Below are 24,493 nucleotides of genomic sequence, written 5' to 3'. Positions count from 1 at the left end.
CTGAAAAATTACTAGATCAGTCTGAAATTTTGGGTGATGGCCTCTATGTGGGTAGCAACATAGCTTTCAAATGTAAACACATGTACATACTACTGGCCACATCATAGCAACAGCTAAATTCTTGATAATGTAGTGAGTAAATTGTGAACACAATACTGCATAGCAAGAGCCAAACAACTGTCTTTTGCATAGATCAAGATGACACATGTTGGGTTCCAATCAACCCATCTTGACTACATGGTATCCTGGAAAGAAATTTAGTCTAGTTCCTGTACAGTATCGTTAAGATTTATACCTGTGCTGTGGTTAGATCACAGTTGGCATTCAGACTAGAAAAAATTGTACTTTGCATGAAATATGCAGTTGTGGTCAAGTGCCACTGGCACTATCTGAAAACTTGTAGATGGAAGCAGGAGAGTATTGTGTTTTAATAAATCACATTTAGGTTATTGAAATACAGCAGACTTACTGGATCACTCGTGCTAACAGTGTTGCCGGAAAGCTGTCCAACCAGAATTTGAGGCAGAAGAAGTATTGGAGTTTTATAATTTGAAAGGTTTGTCTCTTTGTAAAATGGAACAAGTCTTTGTAGAAGACACACCGGGACCCCTCAAACACTACAATGTGTCTGTGATAGGCAGAAGTTAGCTCATCACATTATATTTTATATTATACAATAAAGCCAGTTTTGCTTTCATTCTTTGTTGATGCATAGGAAGTTGTGATATTCTTACTATAGCCAGACCAGAGACATGTTTGGAAAGCTACTGCGAATGTACATTTGTGTGTAGTTTGAAAATACTGTATTACCCACCAAACAACCATTTCCAGTGGATGGTTACTTGAGATGTCCATTAAATAAGGGAAATTTTATAGAAAGCTGATATCCACAGAGTACACTGTGATATGTAATGGTTGAAAACATGAGAGATTTTTTTTTTAGCCCTGTCGGGGGTTCTACATTTGGTTCTCTCAGCATCTGTTGATAGCCATATCTTTAAGCATTCTCGCAAGCCAGAGTTATTATTTCTAAAATAAGCTTGTTAAGAAGTTGCCGTAAAACAGGCCGTGGTTTGCAACAATGATCTTTAAAGGGGTCGGTCACTTTTCTTTCAAAGTGACCACATGGATGACAAATAGGTATTTATTTGAGATTTTTTAATTAATAAACAACTCTATAATGTTTTTCTACTTGAATAAATAATGTGACACAACATATATAAAGTCCACGTTCATAAACTCAATAAATGGAGGTCCACACTGGAGCTACTCAGCTGTGGAGGTATTCTGCTACTGGCTTTTCGGGAGAGTGGCTAACTGCATTGATTTTCAAACATGTTACATTTCACAAGACAAGCTGAAGCTGAGTGCCATCAGAGTCAGTCATTCATCAGGACCATTCACAGGTTTGAAGCAGTACACACAAATTTAAATCATGATCACTGTTGAGGGTGTTGATTTTTGGGTGCGGACCCCAAAATCAGTTTGATTTGATTTATCATTAGGCCTAATAAAAATTGTGTGGTTCTGGTTACGCTCAATTTTAGAATGGGTGAGGTAAGTAGATTGTTTAATCTAATTTATTTCATTATATATTTTTTTCTGTGTCTAGTTCAGGTTGTCCATCGTTTTCCAAATGGTCTGTGTTGTTTATTTCTTCCGATCAGATGTACAGCCATTACAAATTGGAAGACCAGTTTTAGAGTGTCTTTTTAAGTTGATGGCAGTTTTGGCATCCACTATTACTACAGTTTTTGCGATTTTTTTTCTTGAATATGTAAAAAAAAGGCTTAGGGTGGGCAGTGAAAGCTAGGTGGGTTCGGGTAAATAAAAGCAAACAATTATTTTTTTAGGCCTTAATACAATACAGCTACAAAAAATGTTTACCAACAGGTAATGCAATACTATTCATGGTGTATGATGTTACTAGCAAGTTATTGCAGCTTTAACTGGCCATGCAGTCACTTAGGAAAATAACACACAAGAGTGAGTGTGATGATGGGGTCAATGTCTCAGTAGAAAACTCATCATAGATAATATGGTAGTAGACACTCAATGAGTTGTCCATCTGTGAAGCTCCTGGAATTAGTGGACAAAATCTGAATTTTTGCAACAAATGTGGCCGTCATTTGGCAATTGCCACAAAGGTTGCAAAACAAAGTGATGTGCATATGCCGACCATAGCATCAGACACTTGTGCCAGGTATGGTCAAAATCAGCACATGCATGTCTGAGATACAGGTGATTAAAAAAGACAGACTGACAGGACCCAACATAGTAGTCATAAGTTCCCTTTGGGCTCTGGGTGTCACCCATTGGGGTTAATAATGGTAAAGATTGGGCAGTCATCTTAGAGCAAATGCATTGTGTATGTACAGCAAGGGGTCATTGTACAATATTGAAATGAACATACAGAACTATCCATAGAAAGGGAAAAAATAGTTTATTCCAAATGCACATACACTGTACAAAGCTTACAAACAAAACACTATCACTGGTATATCCATGGCAGTCTTAGGAAAACTATTCCTACAAACCATGGTTACAAGAATCCATGGTATCAGTATTTTATAAAAAAAATAAACAAGACGCTACGATTAAAGAAATGATTATCCATGTCTACAAGTTAAACATTACATGTGTCAGCAATATTTCACCTCTAACTGGATTCTATTTTCATATCTTCAAGAAATATACTTGAAGGAATGAATAGAAAATTCTTTCAAAGTTGACGATGCATCTCATTATCAACACCTGTCAAGTTTTTAACTTTCAAAGCACATTAATACTACTCTGGCAGTGGAGGTCTCAGTTTACAAAGATAGACACAAACTAAACCTATTGTTGTGACATGTTCATAAAAACTATCGAGAGGATGTTGGTTTAATTGTACTCGCAGTAGAGTGACATATCTGATGACTTCCATAATCTTACAGTGTACATTTATGGGGATTTCCAATGTTTTACACCATCTTGATCACAGGGTGATTAGATTCATAACAATAGTTTGACTTTGTATATTAATAAACCAAGACCTGAACTGCCATAGTAGTATTTAAACAATGTGATTTCGAAACAAATGTAAATTCCTCTAAAGTTCAATATTGACTCACAAAAAATGATTCAGAAACAATGGATGAGGAACACTTGCGTTTGCTTCTGAACAACAAGTTCAAACTGTATGAAGATATCCCTTTGTATCATCTGACTAGACATTAGAACTACATAAAACCTTGTTGACTTTTTATTTGCGACAGCTACATGCCACAGTTGAAAGAATCCATTTACACTTTGGGTATATTATGTTGAATAAAGCATATGTATATAAAGTAAGCTATAATATTTGGAGTGCTTCAGAAGTGTCCTAGTCTTTACGAGTCAAATATAATATACCTAAGTGGAAATAAGCATTTTGAAAGATGTCTAATTGTGATGTAACGAAACCCTCCCCACCCCAACCCCCCACCTGCAGATGAAAGTGAAACTTTGTAAACCTGACATGTCAAAGTACTCTCAAAATCAGGTTTTACACAAGATACAGTTACTAACTTTCAGTTAAAATCTGCATAACATCCATGTAAGTATTATTGTCTTTCAAGGGCATTCGAGTATTCGAATCTTGCTTGATATAAAGTTTATCAACAACAACTACAACAAAAAAAGTTACTTTTGAAGTGCAAGAGGGTTTCGAAGAACTAAAATAACACTGTCGCCTCTGAGGAACATCTTGGAAATGTAACGATCTTTGTTGACTGGTTTTGATTTCTTTTTGCCTTTCCCCGTTTTCGGTACTTCTGTCCACATTTCTTTAACATTTTCCAACACCATGTTACAATGTCTGAAAATGAACAAAATTAATCTGTGTCAAAATATGGAGTCAAGTTATTTTAAGTTGAATATCACGAACCTAGCTAAGATTTTGGAACCCGGGTAACAAATAACTTAACAAAAACAACTTATTTTCACTGATGCGGTTTCTGCTAAAAGTAAATCCATAGATAGATACCATGCATACTTTCCTAAAGCAGTGGAAGTTAGGTCAAGATAAAACTACCAATTTCTCTTTTCAGTGGAATAAATTCCTCTTTCTCCCAACTTTTACTTTGTTGTGTACAAACAAATACCCCTAGGAGAAAGAGAATTTTAAATCCCTTGAAAATATCACATTTGACAGTATACTAGCTTTCTGTATTATTTCAACACAGATGGTATCAACTACAGGTACAAGACAATCCAAGGTGTTGCCAGCCACACTATGCTGGGGTGGCGCGTTAAGAACGTTGGCAGTGGTTTGCGATGATGCGTTTTACTTTACAAACTGTATCTTTATCTTGCAATCATTTGACAACATCTGGAATGTTCCAAAGAAACAGAACTCTCTTTGAGGTTGACAACAACCCTACACTACGTATCACACACACAAGCGTCACTTGATTTTGTTCATATATTCTCCTAAGTAGCTAGTCTAAAAGATTGTCTGAAAGTGAATATTCAAAGGAAGTTCAACTTTATCTTTTACCATTCTCCATCATGGTTGAAACACTCCACTGATACTGTGGTGATTACTCACGTAATCACTGTCTGTTCATTCATGGAAGTAGAACCCCAGGAAGGACAACTGGCTTAATCCGATTTAAAATCTTTTGTTTTAGACCAAGTTAATCCCTTTGTCTCTATTGTGTTGAGTCCCTTTTGTACAGTCATCGCCTCCGCGGTTCAAGAACGCCCTTCTTCTGTTGTTAAGGCGTTCCAAAAGCCAGGGTCGTTGCTATGCAAGCGCAGTTGAATAGGGGGGTCAATGCGACTGCGCAGAGTGTTTCAGCAGTTAGATAGTGTCACTACGAGCTTGGTCGTACCAAACATTTGAAAATCGGGCGACAACTAGATAAGTTATGAAGATTTTTAACTTCCATGCCATTTTTTGTGAGTTAATTCCACCTCCCGACTGTTTTCTTCGCGACAATCTCCGAAAGAAGTGTCTTAGTAAAATTTGAAGCGCTGATTATAAGCTTTCCGATGACACCAAAATCTTTTAGCTGCAGATTGCTGCAAAGCTTCAAATGGCTGTCAAAAGTCGCCGATTTTCAAGGTTATTACGCCTAATGTTGTTGTGATCACACCCGATTGTTTATGTTTATTTCCAACATGACAACCTTTGCCGTCACACGTTATCATTGAGCCCGACTCCGTGCCCTTACATACACAAAAACACCCCTCTTCCACAATAGCACTTTCAATAGTATCAGCATCGTTCGTGTTGAAAGAATTTTCCTCATAGTCAAAGTCAGAAGTCACGCATGCCATGCCACAGAATTGCTTGTCGCTGGCCATGTTTAGATCAATGATGCGTCATGACGCTACCGATAATAGTCGAGAACACCCGAACAAAACCTGGACGCCCTCATCAATATGCTAAGCTTGTTACGATCTTTAAAAGTTGCTGTTCACACCCCAATACTACGAAAAGAAACGTGTTTTCTTAGCAAACAGCGGAGGCGATGACTGTCCCTTTGATCTATGACCAGTTGTCCTTCCTGGGGTTTTACTTCCATGGTTCATTCAATCAAACCAACCTTGTCTACAAGTACAACTTTAAACTTACGAGACAACACATGTTCCTATACTTGTATATATAAAATGTTAGTGGCCTCACCGACAACATTGGTTTTAAATGTACATAGAAGGCTTAGCCCAGAGACTTGTCGTTGTCTATCAAATCTAACGATCCCCAGTTAATTTGAAAACCAATGATTAGTCTCTAGGCTACTACTGACTACAGCAGACAACATTTTAATACATCAAAACAACTTATTACCTATCAAATGCTTTTACTCTGCCTAGGAGTTTTTTGTTATTTCTGCAGTTGATGAGTACTTGTGTGTTGTTCTTTACTGACTGTGTTAGCACTGACAAGGGTCCTGTGTTGAATTCTTCTTCTTCCCTTTTAGCCAACTCCTCATGGGACATCTCTGTCTTGGGTTTATTGAGTAGCCTGCAACCAAGAATCAAAGTTGATCACAAAATTGAAGTAATTTCGGATTTTTCTTCGTGATCACATACTATAAAACGGTTTCTGCACCGTTTTAATTAGTTCGGTGGGATTGTAAATATTTACCATGGCTACAAAACGCACAATCCAGTTCTTTGGTCGGGTTGTATAAAACGAATTACTTGTAGTTGGGGGACGCCATGTTGATCCATGAGGGTTACTGGACGATCTTTGTTTACATCAGTAAACGTTATCTAAATAAGGATTCAAACAGTACTAAAAAACACTTAATATAGTAAATGGGGTACGAAAGAAAGGGTATTCGTGCAAAAAATGTACTTACGACATTGTTATTTCGTCGGATGACTTCGATTCCGCAGGTTTTCAGAAGTATATGGTTGACGTTTACAATACGCAGAGAAACGTTCGCTGTACGTACAGTTTTTGTCGTAGAGGGCGTTTGTTGGCTGAACCTCGCTTTGGTGACAAACTTTGACCTTTATAGGAAGTGAGACAGATCTGCATGTGTGGCTTCGTTGGGTAAGTTTGTTACTCGTATTTTGATTCCATATTGACTGGTTACGTCTATGCATTTGCTGTTTTAGTTTGTCTTTGTGAGTGCGAATGCTTTAGTTTACGTTTCATTTCTTAATTTAGGGAAAGAACTTGCCAGTGCGTATGTTTTCGAAGTATTGGTCGATGTCGCCCAAGTGCACAGTGAGCGACGAATCAAGTCGCTCCACGCGTTCAGATATTTATGGGTACCGGGTATGTTCAGTATGTTATCAGGATCAACATACTGTATACTAACAGATTAGATTATGCGATAATGAACTACAAAATGCTTTTACTGTAAGATTTTGCCATGGTTTTATTTCATTGGAAACTAAAGCGCGAATGGGTCGGTATTTTCTTTGTTTTGTAAACATTCATAAATTTACATGTGATGTAAAATAAAAACAAAGGTGAAAGGAATTTTAAATTTTTGTTATACTTTGATACACTTATTTCTAAAAGTGGTATCAATATTTGATTAGATTTGATTGACGTATGCCTTTGTATATATGTCTTTGTGATGCTTGTGTTTTTAGGACCTGTGATGCCAAAAGGAAATTTTCCATATGTTTTTAACAAATGGACAATAAACATTATTATATATATATATATATATATATATATATATATATATATATATATATATATATATACACACACACACAAAGTTATAGCGTAACAATATTTACTTATATTGCAGGTTGTGACAACCACATATATATTGATTGTTTGTTTGTTTGCCCATTTTCCATTTTAATACTTCAAACAGGATGGGTTGGACAGTCAGCTTAAAATAAAATAAAAGTGTGTAAAATGTAAGTTGTATGTGTACATGATGAATGATACTTCCAGTGCATAATTTTACTTCAACAGTTGGAATGACTTAGAAATATTAAAGGTATATTATCTGCAACGGGGACTATTTTTTTACTATTTTTATTCTTTTTTTCAATATGATTTTACTTTTACACATGGCATAGCATGTAGAATGACCTCGTGTTCAAAGCCAAACAACCTTCCATAAATATATAAAATGATTATTAAAGAAGGAAACTAGCTGTAACTTTTAATTTTTTTTTGATCAGACAATCAACATTATATTCACCAAACATTTAAAAATACAATAATTAGACATTGTAAATATTAATTAGTGATCAGTTTCATCCGCAAGCAGCAGTACAATAACTAACAAGTTGAAATTGTGCTCTCATTGGGGTGCTGATTTTAGGGTGTTGATCTAAAAATCTATTCATTGCACCATATTATGCATACAGTTACACAAATAATTTACCCACAGGTGATTCAATACTATTCAGGGTGTACAGTGTTGCAAAAATCTGATTAAAATTGGATGTGGTGAAAGTGACTCAATCTCTTTATTTATCTCAGACTGTTTCCATGGCATAGTGTCATTTGTGTTTGATTTTGTTGTTCTGGGTGATACTGATCGCCAGAAAGGTACATGAAAAAATCAAGCCACTTTCAACAATCACCACGTCATATTTTAATCAGATTGAGTAATAGGCCTTATAAAAAAAATGTGTGGTTCTGATTACTCTTAATTTTTAGAATAGGTGGGGTAGGTGGATTTTTTTTATATTTTATTTTAATTTTATTTTTTTCATGTATAAGTGTCTCGTTCAGGTTTTCCATTGTTTTTCAAATGGTCTCTGTGTTGTTTATTTCTTCCTATCAGATGTACAGCCATTACAGATTGGAAGAACAGTTTTATATTGTCTTTTAAGTTGATGTCAGTTTCCACATCCAGTATTTCTTGTGAGACTTCCACATTTTTTGTGGTTTTATTATTTTTTACTTGAATAAGTTAAAAAAAGGTTCAGAATAGGCGTGGAAAACTATATGGGGGTCAGGTAATCGGAACCAAACAATTATCTTTTTGAGCATTACAAGTAAATCCTTATATCTAACAAAACAGTATTTAAAAAAAAGTGGCAGCTTATCCCCATGGAAACGGTGTCCATAGGATATCGTGTGTAGATATTTTTTTTTATCACATGTAGATGGTTTAAGTTATAATTGATATTGGTTAAAGGTAAAATTAAAATGGCGCTGTTATTGAAGCACCATGTTCAGTTTGTTATCAGTGTAAAAAATTTACTGACACAATACTAATTAAGATTTATGTAGAAACAATTAAAATGTACATTAATACAAAGTATACAACAGAGGTGGTCGACTTTGTATGCTGGATAGATGAGATACATTGTGACATTTTTTTTAGTCCCGAAATATTTGAAAAATGCTATTACAGAAATACCTGTCCTTAAAGCACAAACCTGGTTGGAACGATAAGTTTTCTTCAAGAATATAACTCAAATTGATCTTACCAGTGAAGCCAGCCATACAAAAAAATTGAGAAATTATTATTAAATAATAATTTCTCAATTGTTTTTAGTACCCAAAAAATGATGGCATAATATCAATCATATAATACAGTTTATCTGAATACCTGATGAGAACCTTAATAATGACTGTAGATTTGAATGAATCTGGGGGCTACGATGTTGTGAAGAATTGATGATGTGTTTGAATTTCTGAACAAATTTATGCAAATGTAGGATTTAGATTGCATGTCTATTCTGCAATGAACAGTTCTGCGCATACATAAATATTTCATTATTGTCATAAAACTTATATTAGGCAAAGATAGGGTCACTCAAATGAAAATTGTCATCTCTATAAATGTAGATATTATGCTTGCTATGTTACTAGGTTGACTAAAAACACATTGTCATAAAATTTAGACAAACAGTTGGTCACTTGCTAGAATGAAAAGATGACATACTCATTAAGTATAGCTTTGCAAGAAATCTTGACATTCAATCTATTTTTAGAAACATAGTACGCTACCTTTCATGATAGAATTTAATTACTATGCTAATTTGATGTTTGTTCTGGTAAATGTATATTGAAATCAACGTATGATATTGAATTTGTGAAATTTTCACATTCGTATAATATAACATATGAATTGAGCCTATAATTGATTTGATCAACGTAGGCGAGTTCAATAAATTTATGATGGTGAAGAGGTGGATAGTAAAAGTATATTACCTTACCAAAAAGTCATTTTATTCTAATAAAAAGATATCTATTTGCATATACATTATATATTTATGGATTTTCAGTGTCATGAAATTTAGTACAGCACTAACAGATGGTCACTAAAATGGAACTGTGACGTTAGTCATTGTAAAAACAATGTAGGGATACTATGCTTGCAGATGGCGTGTTGTATTCTCCCTGCAGAGATAATGGTGGCGCTCTACTCAATCTCTACACATCATCTCCACCCTAGTGACATTTGCAGTCTGTTTGTTCTTTTTACAATTGTTGCTGTATGAAACAAACCATGTACTTATAAATAATATCATTGTTTCAAACTTTGGATAGCAAATAGCCCACACAATTGATCAGTTACAAAATGTACTCTATTGTACTGTTAATTTTTTTTTTAGCTTTCAGAGTACATTTTTTTGTATATATATGTAGTTGATGACTGGGTTTTAAAAAGTAGCTTTCTAAATCTAAAATTTTGTAACATTTTTTAACATTGTGAATAATATATGCTCAGAGGCATATGATTTGAGGAATTGACCAAAAAGAGACATTATATGTGACATGGACTAGTTGATGTATGTGAATGGAGCTTTGCAGTAAATACTGCCCTCTGTAGCTTATAGGAAACAATCATGGGTAGTGTCAAGTTCTTTTTTGCAATCAAAATTATATTTATAAAAATACTGAACTTCTTTTTGTTTCAAATGTGTTTGTTTGAACAAATGGTGTTTTCAGCAGCTCTAACATTCATGTTTTTGTCTAGCACCAGAGAGAGGAGAGAGAGAGAGAGAGAGAGAGAGAGAGAGAGAGAGAGAGAGAGAGAGAGAGAGAGAGAGAGAGAGAGAGAGAGATAGAGAGAGAGAGAGAGAGAGAGAGAGAGAGAGAGAGAGAGAGAGAGAGAGAGAGAGAGAGAGAGAGAGAGAGAGAGAGAGAGAGAGAGAGAGAGAGAGAGAGAGAGAGAGAGAGAGGGGGGGGGGAGGGAGGGGGGGAGAGTGAGAGAGAGTGCATGTGTGTGTATGTGTCTATGTCTGTGTCTGTGTGTGTGTGTGTGTGTGTGTGTGTGCTTCAATGATTAAACCTTCATTTCCTATCCAGATAGTTTATTACATGTCTCAAATATACCACGCACATGCTACTTTGTCATTTTTTTCAGATAGGAACATTCAGGATACTTGACTCCATGTACTTGCTTTGTGAAGCATATGTTGCCTATGGGCAGTATTATGAGAAAGAGAAGTACCTCATCAAAATTGCAATTTACGAGATGCTCACAAATTTTGCCAGATATGAATATTCCATTCCTAATTATTACATACTAGCTTGTACCAGTGATTACTTACACCTAGTAGTACCTGTATGCATGTATACTAGTGGTATTATCACTGCAGTGCAATTTACCAAAAACATTTTTGCATACCTGTATGCAAAGAAAGGCCAAGGTCGTGTAAAAGATAACGGCTGTGGCAGGATTAGGGAATATGCAAGTGATGGTTTGATCATTCCTTGCAAAAAACACAGCGACTGTTTTGCACACAAAGTTGCATGATCACACAATTATGAATTTGTATGGAAATTTGGGATGTTTCGGATAAACATAACAGAACCCCCATACTATTTGAGTGCCAGTGACTGTGTTGGTGTAGGGGTGGGGGGGGTGGGGGGTGGGGTGTTTCCACTCATGCTTGTTGTGTTTCTTCTTCACATTCACATGCTACGTTCGTGAAAGTATGAATGCAAAGAACATCACAAACACTCAGACAGATACCACGTGTATGCCACACTTGCACATACACGGCATTGGATTCTGTCATATTGCCATCACTTTTTAAATCATTCCAAACCAACTACTGTTCATCTAAAATATGCAAGGTACTTACATGTACTACTAGTACTGGTTGTCAAATAGATTCAACATGATATTTTCCACAAATAAACTGACCTGGTTTTCTTTCTTTTTTTTTTATTCCAGACAAAAAAAAATGACTTCCATCAAAGTATTAGTTCTGTTTGTTGTGGTATTTGTTTTGGCAACTTGTTATGCTGATAAAAAGAAATTACAGATTGGTGTCAAGAAGAGAGTTGAGAACTGCACAACAAAGTCAAGAAAAGGAGACACACTACACATGCACTACACTGTAGGTTACCATTTTTTGCATGTTTGAGGGCGCCCTTTACATTAAAACTCTTCATACAAACTGACTACCCACGTTGGTGATACTTTTACATTGCAAAACATCTCATTCAAAGTAAATGTTACTGTAGTTGTTGGTGCATTTTTTTGGTACATTTCAAACTTTCTTTTTGATAAATACTTTAATTTCACATATTATTTAAATGTAAAATTGTTATGCTTAAAAATGTTAAGAAATGAGGGTTATTGAGAAAGTGACAAAATGAAGAACCTCCAAGCATACCAATCAGAAAGAGTTGTGGGTAACATTGTACAGTAACATGCATTTCACTATAGGTTACCCTTTTTTGTATGCTTGAGGGCGCCCTTTGCTACCATGTTGTTCAGAAGGAGATACACATTACAATGTAGGTTATCAGTTTTGTATAATTAAGGGTGCCGTTTTCCATATTTTGATCACCATTTTAGTAATCATACTCATACCGTAGTTTCCCTTTATTCATGCTATTGTTATTATCCTAATTTTATAAATAGAAACAAAAACAATATCCATTCTATATCATCATCAAATACGTGTACATAAATATACTTGATAAAAATAATAATGCAATATTATTATGTAAAGAGGACAAATATTATAATTTCTAGTGTCATTTTTCTTTCCTCATTTTCATAATATGAAACACATATATGTTTGAAGTACATTTATGAAATTATGAAAAAAAAATCAGTGGCCACCATATAATAGAAAAAGTTAGCCTTGGCAGTTGTCATTGTGAAGATCATGAATGAGCAGCAAAGATAGTATTGAACAGCGCCACCAGTGGTGATACAAGTACTTATATGCATACATTAATAATTTGTGCTAAAGGTCTTTGTGCTCTACATACAAGATCCCTTAATGAGATCTTTGTTGTCTGGAGTTAGAGGTCTCAAATTTTCACAAGATTTATCTCAGGGTGACCCTATTTTTTTTGTTTCTCGTCACTTTTTCGTGGCAACTATGGGTCGATCGGTCGATTTGAAGAAAAAAATAACAAATCATCTTCATGTTTCTCTGCCACTCCTTTTCCTCCTCTCTCTCTTCTTTTTATTGGATTCCTGGTAACAAGCCCTTTCCCAGCTTCTCTACACAATTGCCATGTTCTCAGTCTTCCCCTACTCGAATAACTTCTGTCATGAAAGAAATGCTGTGTTCATGAACAAGTGTCATTGTTGCCGCCATGACTCGACTGTAGAATGACAGTCGACAGTCAAGACACTTGCTTATTCTTGTCACAGAGAGAGAGAGAGAGCACTGTTCCACAAATATTAAGGGCGACAAAATATAACATTTTTTTTTAATTTTGATGTTGGAGTTGAAAATTTAGGTCAGTCAGGTAGTGAGAAACTGAAGAAAAAAATCGGGTCACACTTCAATGAATTAATAAAGGATTTCGCCGATTTTGGAAACAAGGCGACATCTATTATTTAAAGTTCTACTAGCTGTAATTTTAGTATTATTTTGTCACTATGACAACCAACAATTTATTCACTGAAAATTTTTAAAAAATACCAATAATTGGACATTGTACATGTTAGCAGTACAAATACTAGGTTGAAATTGTGATCATATTGGGAGCACTGATTTTAGGGTGCGGACCCAAAAATCAGTTTAATTTATCATACCATATTATGAGTATAGCTACATTTGTATGTTTACCCAAAGATAATTCGAAACCGTTCAGTGTGTACAATATTACAATCAAGTGTCAAAAGATGTTTCAGTCATAGCTAGTGAAAAGATCTTCTTGCTGAACAACTTATTACTAATACATGTATAAGCCTTTTTTTACAAATTGTTAACTTTAAAAATTAAGTGGTCATGTCTGAGGTAAAATTAACAACTTTATTTTCTGAACGCCGTTATTCTTCAGCTTTCATTTACTGTAGTGAAGAGACGACATATTTGGTTTATACTTTCATTCAGATTTGATGAAATCGATTCATTTACATTCATTAGCTTTGAAGTATGTGTACACTAAATGCTTTCATCTTTATCACCGTTTGTCTGAGATTTTTAATACCAAGTTTGATGCTTGATGTTGTTTGAATTTCCATAGACACCAGTCAGCTCAAACTCTGACAAAGGAACTGGTCCAATTTATGCTATGTACTGCCCGTTTATTTCAGCTGGTGTGTACCTTATTGGCATGTTGTGATTACATTATCTGTGTGTTTGCCATTTTCCTCCATCTACAACCCTTTAAAATCTTATTTTGAATCTTGTACACTGACAAAACCCATTAGCTATTTAGAAGACAGCGTCTTTCAACAGTATAGCTTTTGTGTACTGTTTTACCCTTTCATCACCATTTAGGTAATAATGGCATTGACAGTAAAAGTTACATTTACTAGGAGTTATCCCTGATGATGGGTTGACGTTGTCATGTAATGAGTTGGATTACCTTGTAGATACACAGATACTGGACTTTTAAAAAAAGCGTGATTAGCTTGTAGATACAGACATTTTTGGGTTTACATTAACAGAATCAGATGGTAGACACAGATACTATGGCTTAAAACAGTTTTTTTTTTTTAATTTCTTTGACAGGGTAAACTTGAAGATGGTACAGAGTTTGACAGCAGTATACCAAGGGGAGAACCCTTTGTTTTCACACTAGGATCAGGACAGGTTATCAAAGGCTGGGACCAAGGATTAATTGGGTCAGTGATTAAGTATTAAAAATATCTCACATCTGTAGTCAACTTCAACTGAAATGAATTGATGAGTTCATAGAACTGTAGGAATATTTACATGAACTCAATTACTTGATGTCTTGTTTGATTGACAGTTAGACTAATACGCCATGGAATTAAGATTAAAAGGGGCACAAACTGAAATTATACGTTTTGGGGCATTATTCTGTATATTCAAATGATACTCGCAGTGTTCTGCTTCGCGTAGCATATCATAATTTCACCATCGCGTGCAAGTTGCAATTGATTGAACTCAAACCTGGTATTAAAGCAGCCATATGGATGAGGATTGGGTATTTATTTTGGATTTTTTAATTTATAAAGCAATTTTATCATGGCTTCCTGCTTGAAAAATCAATAAATTGCAAAAAGCTAAAACATGTGTAAAGTGTTTGTTATTGAACGTACATAATAACAAACATTTTACACATTTATTAATCTTTTGCAATTTATTGAGTTACAAACACAGACTTGGTCTATGTTGTTTCACGTTGATTTTTCAAGTAGGAAGCCATGATAAAAAAATTTTTTTTTATAAATTAAAAATCCTAAATAAATACCAAATTTTCATCCATATGGCTACTTTAAGATATTACTTGAATAACTTCTTGTATGTACCTGTATGTTGTATTACAGCCTGCATCGATATTCTAAATCTCTCATTTTCTTACAGAATGTGTGAAGGTGAAAAAAGAAAGTTGGTCATACCATCTGAGCTAGGTTATGGTGACAATGGAGCACCACCAAAAATTCCAGGTAAAGAAAAAAAAGTTGCGAGGAAACAGTGTGAATTTGGAGTAAATGTGAAGTTGGTATGATTGATATCGTTTCTCTAGTAAACTCAAGAATTCGCCTCAGGTTCCAATTTACTGGAAAATCAGAAGTAGCGCTAATCATCCAAAACTTGCATTATGAAATCGTGTGTCCAGTCCTTTTGAAAGAAACAGAGAATTTTTATTCATACACCATGTTGTTTTCATAAAAATGATCACAAGCATTAGTTTCTCCTTTATAATGTGGATAAATTTGGAAATCTTTTTATTCGCTATTAAAAAATTTGCCATGGTGCCCCCCCCCCACACACACACAGACACACACAGTTGAAACATATAGAGAACTGATCCAAAATTTCACCAAGCAGTGTATCTATTCCTTTTAACGCGAAAATTCAAATGCTGAGCTATTTTCACAAAAAAAGAAATACATCAGATTTGCATTTTTCTCACAAAATGTATAAAGAGTGTCACTTTTACTAAGACGAGTGTCACTGTTACTAAGACAAATAAAATGTCGCTGGTCTTTCAGCTCAGTTTTACTTTTAGCTTTATACATATCACTATATGAAATTATTGCAAGGAGTCCAGGACAACAAATATTTCCACTCAGGTTGCATATAATACATGAAGAGTACAAAAGATTCCTCACTTTTCACTTTCAAACTTTCATTGCCATGTACACACATTATCTCATTGGAGTCCGCAAACATGTATATGTAATATGTATATAATAAAATATTGATGATTCCTAAGTGCTAATTACCTTCAAATAAAACAAGTAATTCTGCATATAAAACAAAAACTAAGAGAAAGGTTTGGATGTGGACTTGGATCTTTTACATCACACTGCAATTACTTTAAAACTGCTCTAGCCCCAACTGGACCATTTTTTTAGAACTGTTTTGTAAATGACTCTCTCTCAATATCGTACACCCTGAACAGTATTGAATCATGTGTGGATAAAAGTATTTGTATAGCTGTACACATAACATGGTGCAATAAATCCAGTCAAATTAATTTTTTTAGGTCCACACCCTAAAATCAGTGCTCCCCAAACTATTCATTATTTCAACCTGTTACTCTACTACTTATGGATGAAATCAACCCTTCATTAACATGTACAATGTTGAATTATTGGTGTTTTTAACAATTTTCAGCAAATATATCATTGGTTGTCTTATCGAAAAAAAATAATGCTCAAGTTACAAGTGGTGCAGCTTTAACAAGTGAACACACTGATTTGCTATATCACCATTTTCTTTTGCTTTTTTTACACAGGTGGAGCTACGCTCGTCTTTGAAGTTGAATTGATAAAGATCGTTCGCAAGGCAGAGCTCTGAGAATCACCGTCAGTTTTGTAGATAAAAGAGAACCGTACAAAGTAGCCATCATTTGCTAGATAAAAGAGATATCATTACGTCATGAATAGCCACGGTGAACACCCAATGGGACTTGTTAATTTAATTTTTATAAAAGGCCTACGAAGTATTTCCCCAGACGACTCAGAGGTGGTAGACTGTGCCCTCGAATGATAGACATCTTTTGTTGTTGTGAGTCAAAATGATAAAAAACTGGCATTTCTTGTGGGTCACCACATAATAAGAGATACGGAAATACCAACTTTTGGTTGCGTCACTAGAAATTGTGTGCGTCAGTGGCGTGTCACATTGGCTTAAAGGGCGCGCAGAGGTGGTAGTTCCGGTATCACAGTTGTCTTGTTTAACTAAAGGTCGTAGTTTATACTATGACTTGTTTTTCAACATAATTTGTACAAAGCTGGATGCCTACTTTTATGATATCAAGAGCTTCCATGCATTACTACATTGTGACTGCGCCAAGTATCATCCATTTCTGCGTGAAAATTACAAACACCAAAAAAAGTCAACAAACTTCTGCATTAGCCCAAAATAGATAGTCCAAGTATCAGCAAGATAGTGATACTTTTATACCTTGTTTATTATTTCTGGGGAGTTTTCTTTATAATAAAAAGCATGAAGCATGCTTTTTTAGTACATAACCAACCATGGGACAAGACATAGAGAGCTGCATGTAAGTTGAATCTGAATGTGTAGAGTATTCAAAGCTCCAAAAGCTTAAACTGTTGTCATGGCAACTTGTATACCCCAATCTGATATCAAATAAAAGATGGTGACCTCAAAAACCAGCTGTTTTCCTTCCTATGAATAAATGAGGTAACTAAGACAACCATTCAGACTGACATTTGCTGGAGTTAACATTATTGTTTCCAGAAAGAAATAGACACCACTTTGATATTCAAAAAGGATGTTCCTTGCAACAAATGTGCCCTCTCTTGTTACGTCGTTTGAATTAATTTTCTCCTGTAGATTATGCAAAATGATATCTGGATTAATCAAATTGTCGTCTCATGACCTTTAGAAGAAAAAATGTTGACATTCAGATGTGTGGATCATTGATTTCAGAATGAGTTTTCTTACAATTAAAATGCCCATGATGAAAAATTGCCCAGGTCCCCTGCAGTGTTCGCTTCAAGGCTTTTCATCTTGACAGGCAAAAAAACCCAAAGATAATGTCGATGTTGTATATTTCATAAATGCAACCTGTGTAAACTCTTTTGGCAATAACAATAATAAACAACAAAATATGGTTCTTGTAAACAACATGTCTCTCTGGAATTTTTGTGTTATCTAGGTACAAATCCATTTTCAAATTTGTTGTCCTTGAGGGGGACTATTACAATGGACTTCATCCGTCCAACTGTAATATGTCATTTCTCAGATATTTTTTTTGGTATATAACATGCGCATGTGAACAATAGCCCACCGGAATAGTAGGCCAATCAAATGGTTTACTGCAGCTCAAATGAAGAAAAATAACAATCAGTTATGGCCTAGTCAGAAGGAAACCATCTGACCGGCCTTTGAAGGTCCAGGGCCAGAGATGTCCCCAACAACATAATCAGGAAGACTGGATGAAGCTCCTGTCCAGTGAGTGGGTTCTAGCAACTGGGATGGTGAGTGTATGGTCTGGCATGGATGTACTAGACTGAGTTACACGTCGTCTATTCAATGAAGGAAGCATGGTATACAGATCTGTTGGGCACTGCCTGGTGTGCATTTTGTACAGTCCTGACACTGCAGCAATCTGGCATCTATGGGTCAGACTAGGAATGGAAAACTGAGTGCAGGCTGTGGTTTCGTCAACACCTATGATCTTGAGAGCCTTCTTCTGGATGTTGTCGAGTTGGCTGAGAGTAGTTGATGAAGACATGCAATATCTGATTTCATTCAAACCTACCACAAAGGTGACATATCATATGGACATACGCACATTACTTTGTTTCATGATATATGGAAATTTGACCAAATGTCAGCCATATTTGTAGTTAAAAAATCAATATTTACTGCATAACTAAAATATTGTAATCCATAGACTCCATTCGGGTGCCGTCTACCCCACATTGTCAGAGGCAAACTTTCTTTTAAGACCTTGACCTTTGACCTTCAGGGTCAATTATCAAAATCAAGACACTTTGTAGCATTAATATACAGCTAGTTCCTTTTTAATTATGTGTACAGATAATATTGAGGAAAAGAACTACAGAGGGGGACTACTATGTTCAGGCCCCATGTGTCTGTGTCCATGTCCACCTCTATCTCAAATATGCATAGGCCAATTTCAACCAAACCTTCAACAAATGTCAGATGCATGAACTTCGCAATATTAACTGCAAATGGTGATGGCTGTTTTTGATGGTCTTCAATCAAGCATCAATATTATCAATGGCGAGTTTTGTAATGAGAATTTGACCTTTGACCTTCATCGTCAAGGTCAATAGGCATAATATTGTTGCAGTGCATATGTATATCTCTGAAACTTAATATGCCAATTTCAACCAAACCTGGCACAAATGTCAGATATGTAGTCCACAAATTCAGAATATCAAATTGAAGTTAAAATGTTGAGATCTATGTCTGTGATTAAGACTTGTTTTCACAGTGAGATGAAAATACTATTTTGTATGTGTGCTTTCTAGTGGTGCATTGTGTGTGTATGTAATGAAGTCATCCATTTTGGGAGTGATAAACAACATTGCGCCATATTATCTACCCCCGTTTCTGTATTAATAGGAAGACAAATAATGTAATCTTTCCTAAATAGTGCAAAGTAAGGTCTGTCTGACTTTGATCAAAAGCCTGCAGAAATAATCAAGAACACGTACAGACATTTGAATGCTCAATCTAATATCTCAAATAACTTATAATGATGAAAGCTCTATCTCCCCTTTCACAGGGCTTGATGACACTAGAATGGCGGTGAAATTATTAACAGAGTAGGTGGTGATATTTGATAACTGTCAGTGTACATACTTAACTACATGAGTGTAATCTCACTTTATACAAGGATTACCGATAGTAGAGATGTCACTTTACAAATATTAATACTGTCTAGGATCCCATTGTAGCTATCCAATCTGATATGATGGAAGTACTATTTATAGATGTTTGCACACAAAGCATGCCGACCTCTCTGTGAAACCAGAGTTTCATTTTTTTTTAAATTCCTCAACTTGGCTCATAATGTTCAAGTGTTTTGTGCAATACTGCTACAGGTTCAGTGAATATCTGTTTTAAACAAGTTGTGTGTGTATTATATTTTCATTAGCAGAACCAAACTTTTACCTGTGTGTGCATATGCATGTGTGTTTTGTATGTGTCTGCATATGAGAGAGAGAGAGAGAGAGAGAGAGAGAGAGAGAGAGAGAGAGAGAGAGAGAGAGAGAGAGAGAGAGAGAGAGAGAGAGAGAGAGAGAGAGAGAGAGAGAGAGAGAGAGATTCATCAGAGAGTGTGTGTACATGCAAATTTCACTCATACTAGATTTGTCACTATATATGTTCAGATCTGCTGCTAACACAACAGTTCAGAGATATACTTTTGTGCATAGCCATTTTGAGTAAGATATGTCCATGGACTACATGCAAAACAGGCGACTAATATTTTTAGAGAAAACCCTCAAAACAAATAGACCCACAATATACTGTGTTTGTTCCAATGAATTATGGGAATAAAAGGGATGGGTGTACCCAGATTATCATGTACAGAATCATTGCCGTATGAAAACCTTAGCAGTAAAAATGTAATATAGTCTGAAATGTGAAAGACATCCAACACTAGTCTAAAACAAGTGTTCAGTCATACAGCTGTTGTTTCAAAACTGATAGTACAAAGTCTGTCATCTACATGATGTATCAAGTAACTCAAACATTAATAAAGTAATTTCAGCTGCTTCTTTCTACATGTCTACTGGCTGGCTCTGTGACGCCACACTGGTTCTCTTTCCGACCTTGTCCTGGTAACATCAACCTGTTACTGAGTATTGAAACTGTGCACATCAGCTGTGATTGGTTACAACGCCAAGTGATTACGTTACATCAGGCTGTTTGATTATTCAAATGAAGTCTATCATTATGTATTGGTTGCAATGCGGAGTAATTACATTACATCAGGCTGTTTGATTGATTATTCAAATGAAGTCCATCATTATGTAAAACTTGGATGACAAATCTATAATTCACATGTAATACTAAAATTATGTAAATTTGTACATAATGGGTTTTTTAGGCTAGAGTGGCTAAACTAAAGAACTGAAATTGCTACCAAGATGACCTGGATAGAGAACAAGTGTAGCAGAGAGTCACAGATCCAATTCATGGTACGTAGACAGGCTATTGAATAATTCCGTCAGAAATCAACCTCTATGTCCAAGTACTGTCTTGACCATTCATGTTACATCAATGTGTGAGTAAATGATAAATCCTACCATTTACTCCACTGTGTTCCACAACGATGGAATTATTTGTATTTTCTTAGGTTTTCCTGATGCCAACAACTGTACGCATGGGAGGGGGGATTAGTATGGGATAGTGTATATGGTGAGACGAAGGGTCTGTGTGTGTTAGATGATTTCATTTCCACAATATATTTCATTTAATGTGACATGTACAGAGATGTTCTTGTCCTGTTATAGTTCAGGAATAAATTACTACCTAGACATCCCTGACCTTGCTTGTACTCAAATGTCACATGCCCTCTATGGCAACTTTCATTGCGGAGTAGTGAAGATGACTCATATCTTAGCTTGGCCAATTCATGCCATTTTGTTTCCATCACATCATTATTATGTGCAAACCTGGTACCTAAACAACTCTACAGGGTAAAGTAGGGATTCTGATAGTTGTACATAAAACACCTTTCGAAAGAATGGTTTCCAGCTCAATGTAAGATGACATGGCACCTATTGGCTATACTATTTGGGTTGGGTCAGAAAAAGACATTTCTTGATATCTCTTTCCTCTTGTCTGTGGATCAGAGAATTGTTCTTGTTGCTTGAGACACGTTGGAGATAATACTAGTATTATAACTGTAGGCAAGTGAATTCTTGGATCCAGAGGAATTGCTTTTCAAGAGACTTCATGCAGCTTCAACACCTGATTGTAATGCACCTATCTACTGATGTTGCTTTAGGTGCATATTGTGACACCACCTAAAGGGGAACGTCTTACTTCACCATAGACTTGCATGATATCTATAGTAGTAGTTGAATGCAGCCATAAATGTTGTGTATGATGCACAAGTACTATATGTGAAAATTCACTAAGGTGGCAAGTTTTTAAAATTGTGTTGCTATTTATATTTAGGTGTATTTAAAGTATGGGGGTCCTGGTTTCTTGTCGCTAGTTTAGCTGCAGATTCCCTAGTTGGAATAAATTAAATGACAGCCACTACATATATACATACAATAACATACATACATACATACATACATACATACATACATACATACATACATACATACATACATACATACATACATACATACATACATACATACATACATACATACATACATACATACATACATACATACATACATACATACATACATACGCACACACATACATACATACATAGCGCGCACACACACACACACACACACACACACACACACATTAGGTCAACAGTTCCAGTTTCAAATAAAACAAGTTCTTCATATATCGAAATATGCCCACACATTAATTGACACTGAATTAGAGCTAATTGAGCTATGCAAAAAAATCAAAGATATACAAGGGTTTCGTTGAAATAAATTTTGAATGGACAGGCATTTGATACTGTATCGGTTATGAACAACTGATGAGGGAATGTCTGTGCATGCATGTGTGTGGTGTGGGGTCGGGTGGGGTGACGGTGCTGTAAATAATGACATCCGAAAAACACATCTGTATTGTCCGTCTTTTAAGAATGAAGACAATTTTTATTCAATAATCCTTCTTATGTTTGTCACGACAACAAAAATCAATTCAGAATATTAGCATGCACTGGGGGAAAACATACAATTATAACAAGTTGTATGTTGACTTGCAGCAAAAGATGGCAATTTTATCCATTCTGTTCTTATTTTACACGTTTGAAATTTTCATGTCAGCCATTCCATGGTTTACACCAAGGGAGGCCAATTTTACTATATATACTCAGACAAAATGCAGAACTATTTTTTTTTTTATACACATGAAGAGGAAAAAATCTTGTTTTAATACTACTACCCTTTCGTAGCTTTATTTTTTATTTTTCAATAGATTCTAATATTTTCAAAAAAGCTTGCCATTCTTCCCCTTTGGTGGTATTTGCTTTGCCAGACAAAAGCAACAGGTCAAAAATTTGAGGGAGAAGTCCCGAACAAAAGTATTTTTTTTTAAAAAGGAAAAAAAAAATTGTGTAGCCTTGTACAACAATCTCTGTGTTAAAGGAGATCGGTGTGCAATATCTAAAGTTACAAAAAATGAAAACAACAACACTTATTTGTACACATTTACACAATAAATCATATTAAAACTGGGTTGATCGACACCCCACGTCCTTTAGTTTTACTTGTAATACATCTTTTTTTTTCTTCTTTTATTTTTTTTTCAGTTTTTTTTTTCTTACCATTTTTTCTTCACTACAAAGTCACTGATACTGACTCTAATTAAAATCACAATGTTCCGCTGTTATGTGATTAGTTTTACTTGTTTCCATTTTTCTTAAAAGCAAGCCCGAGTAACTGGAAAGACGTGGGAACAGGGGGAAGAGGCGGACTGACTGGACTATTTAAACTGCTAGGTAACAACTGACTTATTTTTCAAAAAACTGACATCAACATGACTCTACAATGCAACAGGTGTATTTCAGTGAGGATTTTTTTTTTGTCTTCTCTAAAATCACAAATCCAACCAGATTCAAAAAACTAAATCAAAAACGGGGGGAAAAAGTACAAGACTGAGCTAAGAATCACAAACGATAAATCTGATGAAGAAATTCCGATCACACAGCTGGTGGTGGGGTGAAATATAACATTTCAAAGTCATCAACTTGTGCAATTAATTCCTATGTTTATCAGAGCCAGCTGAATGTCTCCCTCCCCACTCCTCCCTCCCCCTCCCCCATTCCCCTTGTTGAACACTCAAAGACCACATAAGGCCTATCTACCTGAGTTTCAAAAAAATGAGCTGGGCTTTTTGGAAAACTGTGCTACTACGAGGCTCTTCGAGTTGCACAAGCACACACTATTTCATTGTATATATATATATTTTTTTTTTAGGCAAACACAATGGTGAGTGAAATCTGTTATTGCTGGTGGCCATACCTGCAGACAAAGCTAATAAACTACACAGATGTTCTATTCATTCTGGCCAGCAGTAGCAATGCACTAGGATCACAACGAATTCCACACACTAAATATACTAAATATGTTGCACCAAGACGAATTATTTCATTAGGGTTTTGTTGCTCACATCTTTTTTTTTTCACATTCAAAAACAAAGTTCCAGAATTCCTTTATAGGCAATATACAAGAGTTTGTAGATAGAAGCATTACGTGCTGTAAGACTATTAGTTTTCATGTGTCTCCCCCACGTTTTTTAATCTCCTCGTTCACCTTCATTTTGCATTGGCCTGCGTCTTTTTGTTTGCTGCATTATTCATTTCTAACTTTGACAATTGCTTCCAGAGTTCTTCTCGCTCTTTTTCCTTCTTCTTCTCTCTGTAGATGGAAACAAATAGCGCCAATGGCGTTGTAGCACAACTGTATATTTCATGTGTTATTCTTTTTTTAAAAGGTTTACATGTATACACATCTTAATGTTACTGTTGGTATGGACAGCATCTGTTTTGTTTGTACACAAATATTTTTTTTTTACAAAATTG

General features: G+C 35.4%; 3 protein-coding genes across 4 annotated transcripts in view; 1 reads left to right on the top strand and 2 right to left on the bottom strand.

The window, feature by feature from the left end:
* Positions 1–2,438: 2,438 nt before the first annotated feature.
* On the bottom strand, positions 2,439–6,436 carry LOC144450373 (small nuclear ribonucleoprotein Sm D2). The gene is made up of 3 exons (XM_078140976.1): positions 6,333–6,436; positions 5,816–5,992; positions 2,439–3,838 (listed from the first exon to the last, which is right to left on the bottom strand). Exons 1-3 carry the CDS (start codon positions 6,335–6,337, stop codon positions 3,664–3,666), a joined length of 357 nt encoding a protein of 118 aa, XP_077997102.1. The 5' UTR covers positions 6,338–6,436; the 3' UTR covers positions 2,439–3,663.
* A 51-nt stretch (positions 6,437–6,487) lies between these two features.
* LOC144449880 (peptidyl-prolyl cis-trans isomerase FKBP2-like) lies at positions 6,488–17,891 on the top strand. Its single transcript, XM_078140429.1, has 5 exons — positions 6,488–6,529; positions 11,595–11,760; positions 14,350–14,462; positions 15,169–15,251; positions 16,550–17,891. The coding sequence occupies exons 1-5, from the start codon at positions 6,513–6,515 to the stop codon at positions 16,609–16,611; spliced, it is 441 nt and encodes a 146-aa protein (XP_077996555.1). The 5' UTR covers positions 6,488–6,512; the 3' UTR covers positions 16,612–17,891.
* A 4,653-nt stretch (positions 17,892–22,544) lies between these two features.
* Positions 22,545–24,493, bottom strand: part of LOC144453420 (serine/threonine-protein phosphatase 2A 56 kDa regulatory subunit epsilon isoform-like) — a 66,174-nt gene continuing 64,225 nt past the window's right edge. For both annotated transcript variants that reach the window (XM_078144711.1, XM_078144712.1), the window contains exon 13: positions 22,545–24,329. In XM_078144711.1, coding sequence (XP_078000837.1) covers positions 24,227–24,329 — 103 coding nt within the window. In that variant the 3' untranslated portion in view covers positions 22,545–24,226. The remainder of the gene's footprint in view (positions 24,330–24,493) is intronic.

This window comes from Glandiceps talaboti, chromosome 2 (genome assembly GCF_964340395.1).
Source record: "Glandiceps talaboti chromosome 2, keGlaTala1.1, whole genome shotgun sequence".
Classification (NCBI taxonomy): domain Eukaryota; kingdom Metazoa; phylum Hemichordata; class Enteropneusta; family Spengelidae; genus Glandiceps; species Glandiceps talaboti.
The sequence above is the reverse complement of the archived record's forward strand: the minus strand, read 5'-3'. Positions and strand labels throughout refer to the sequence as shown.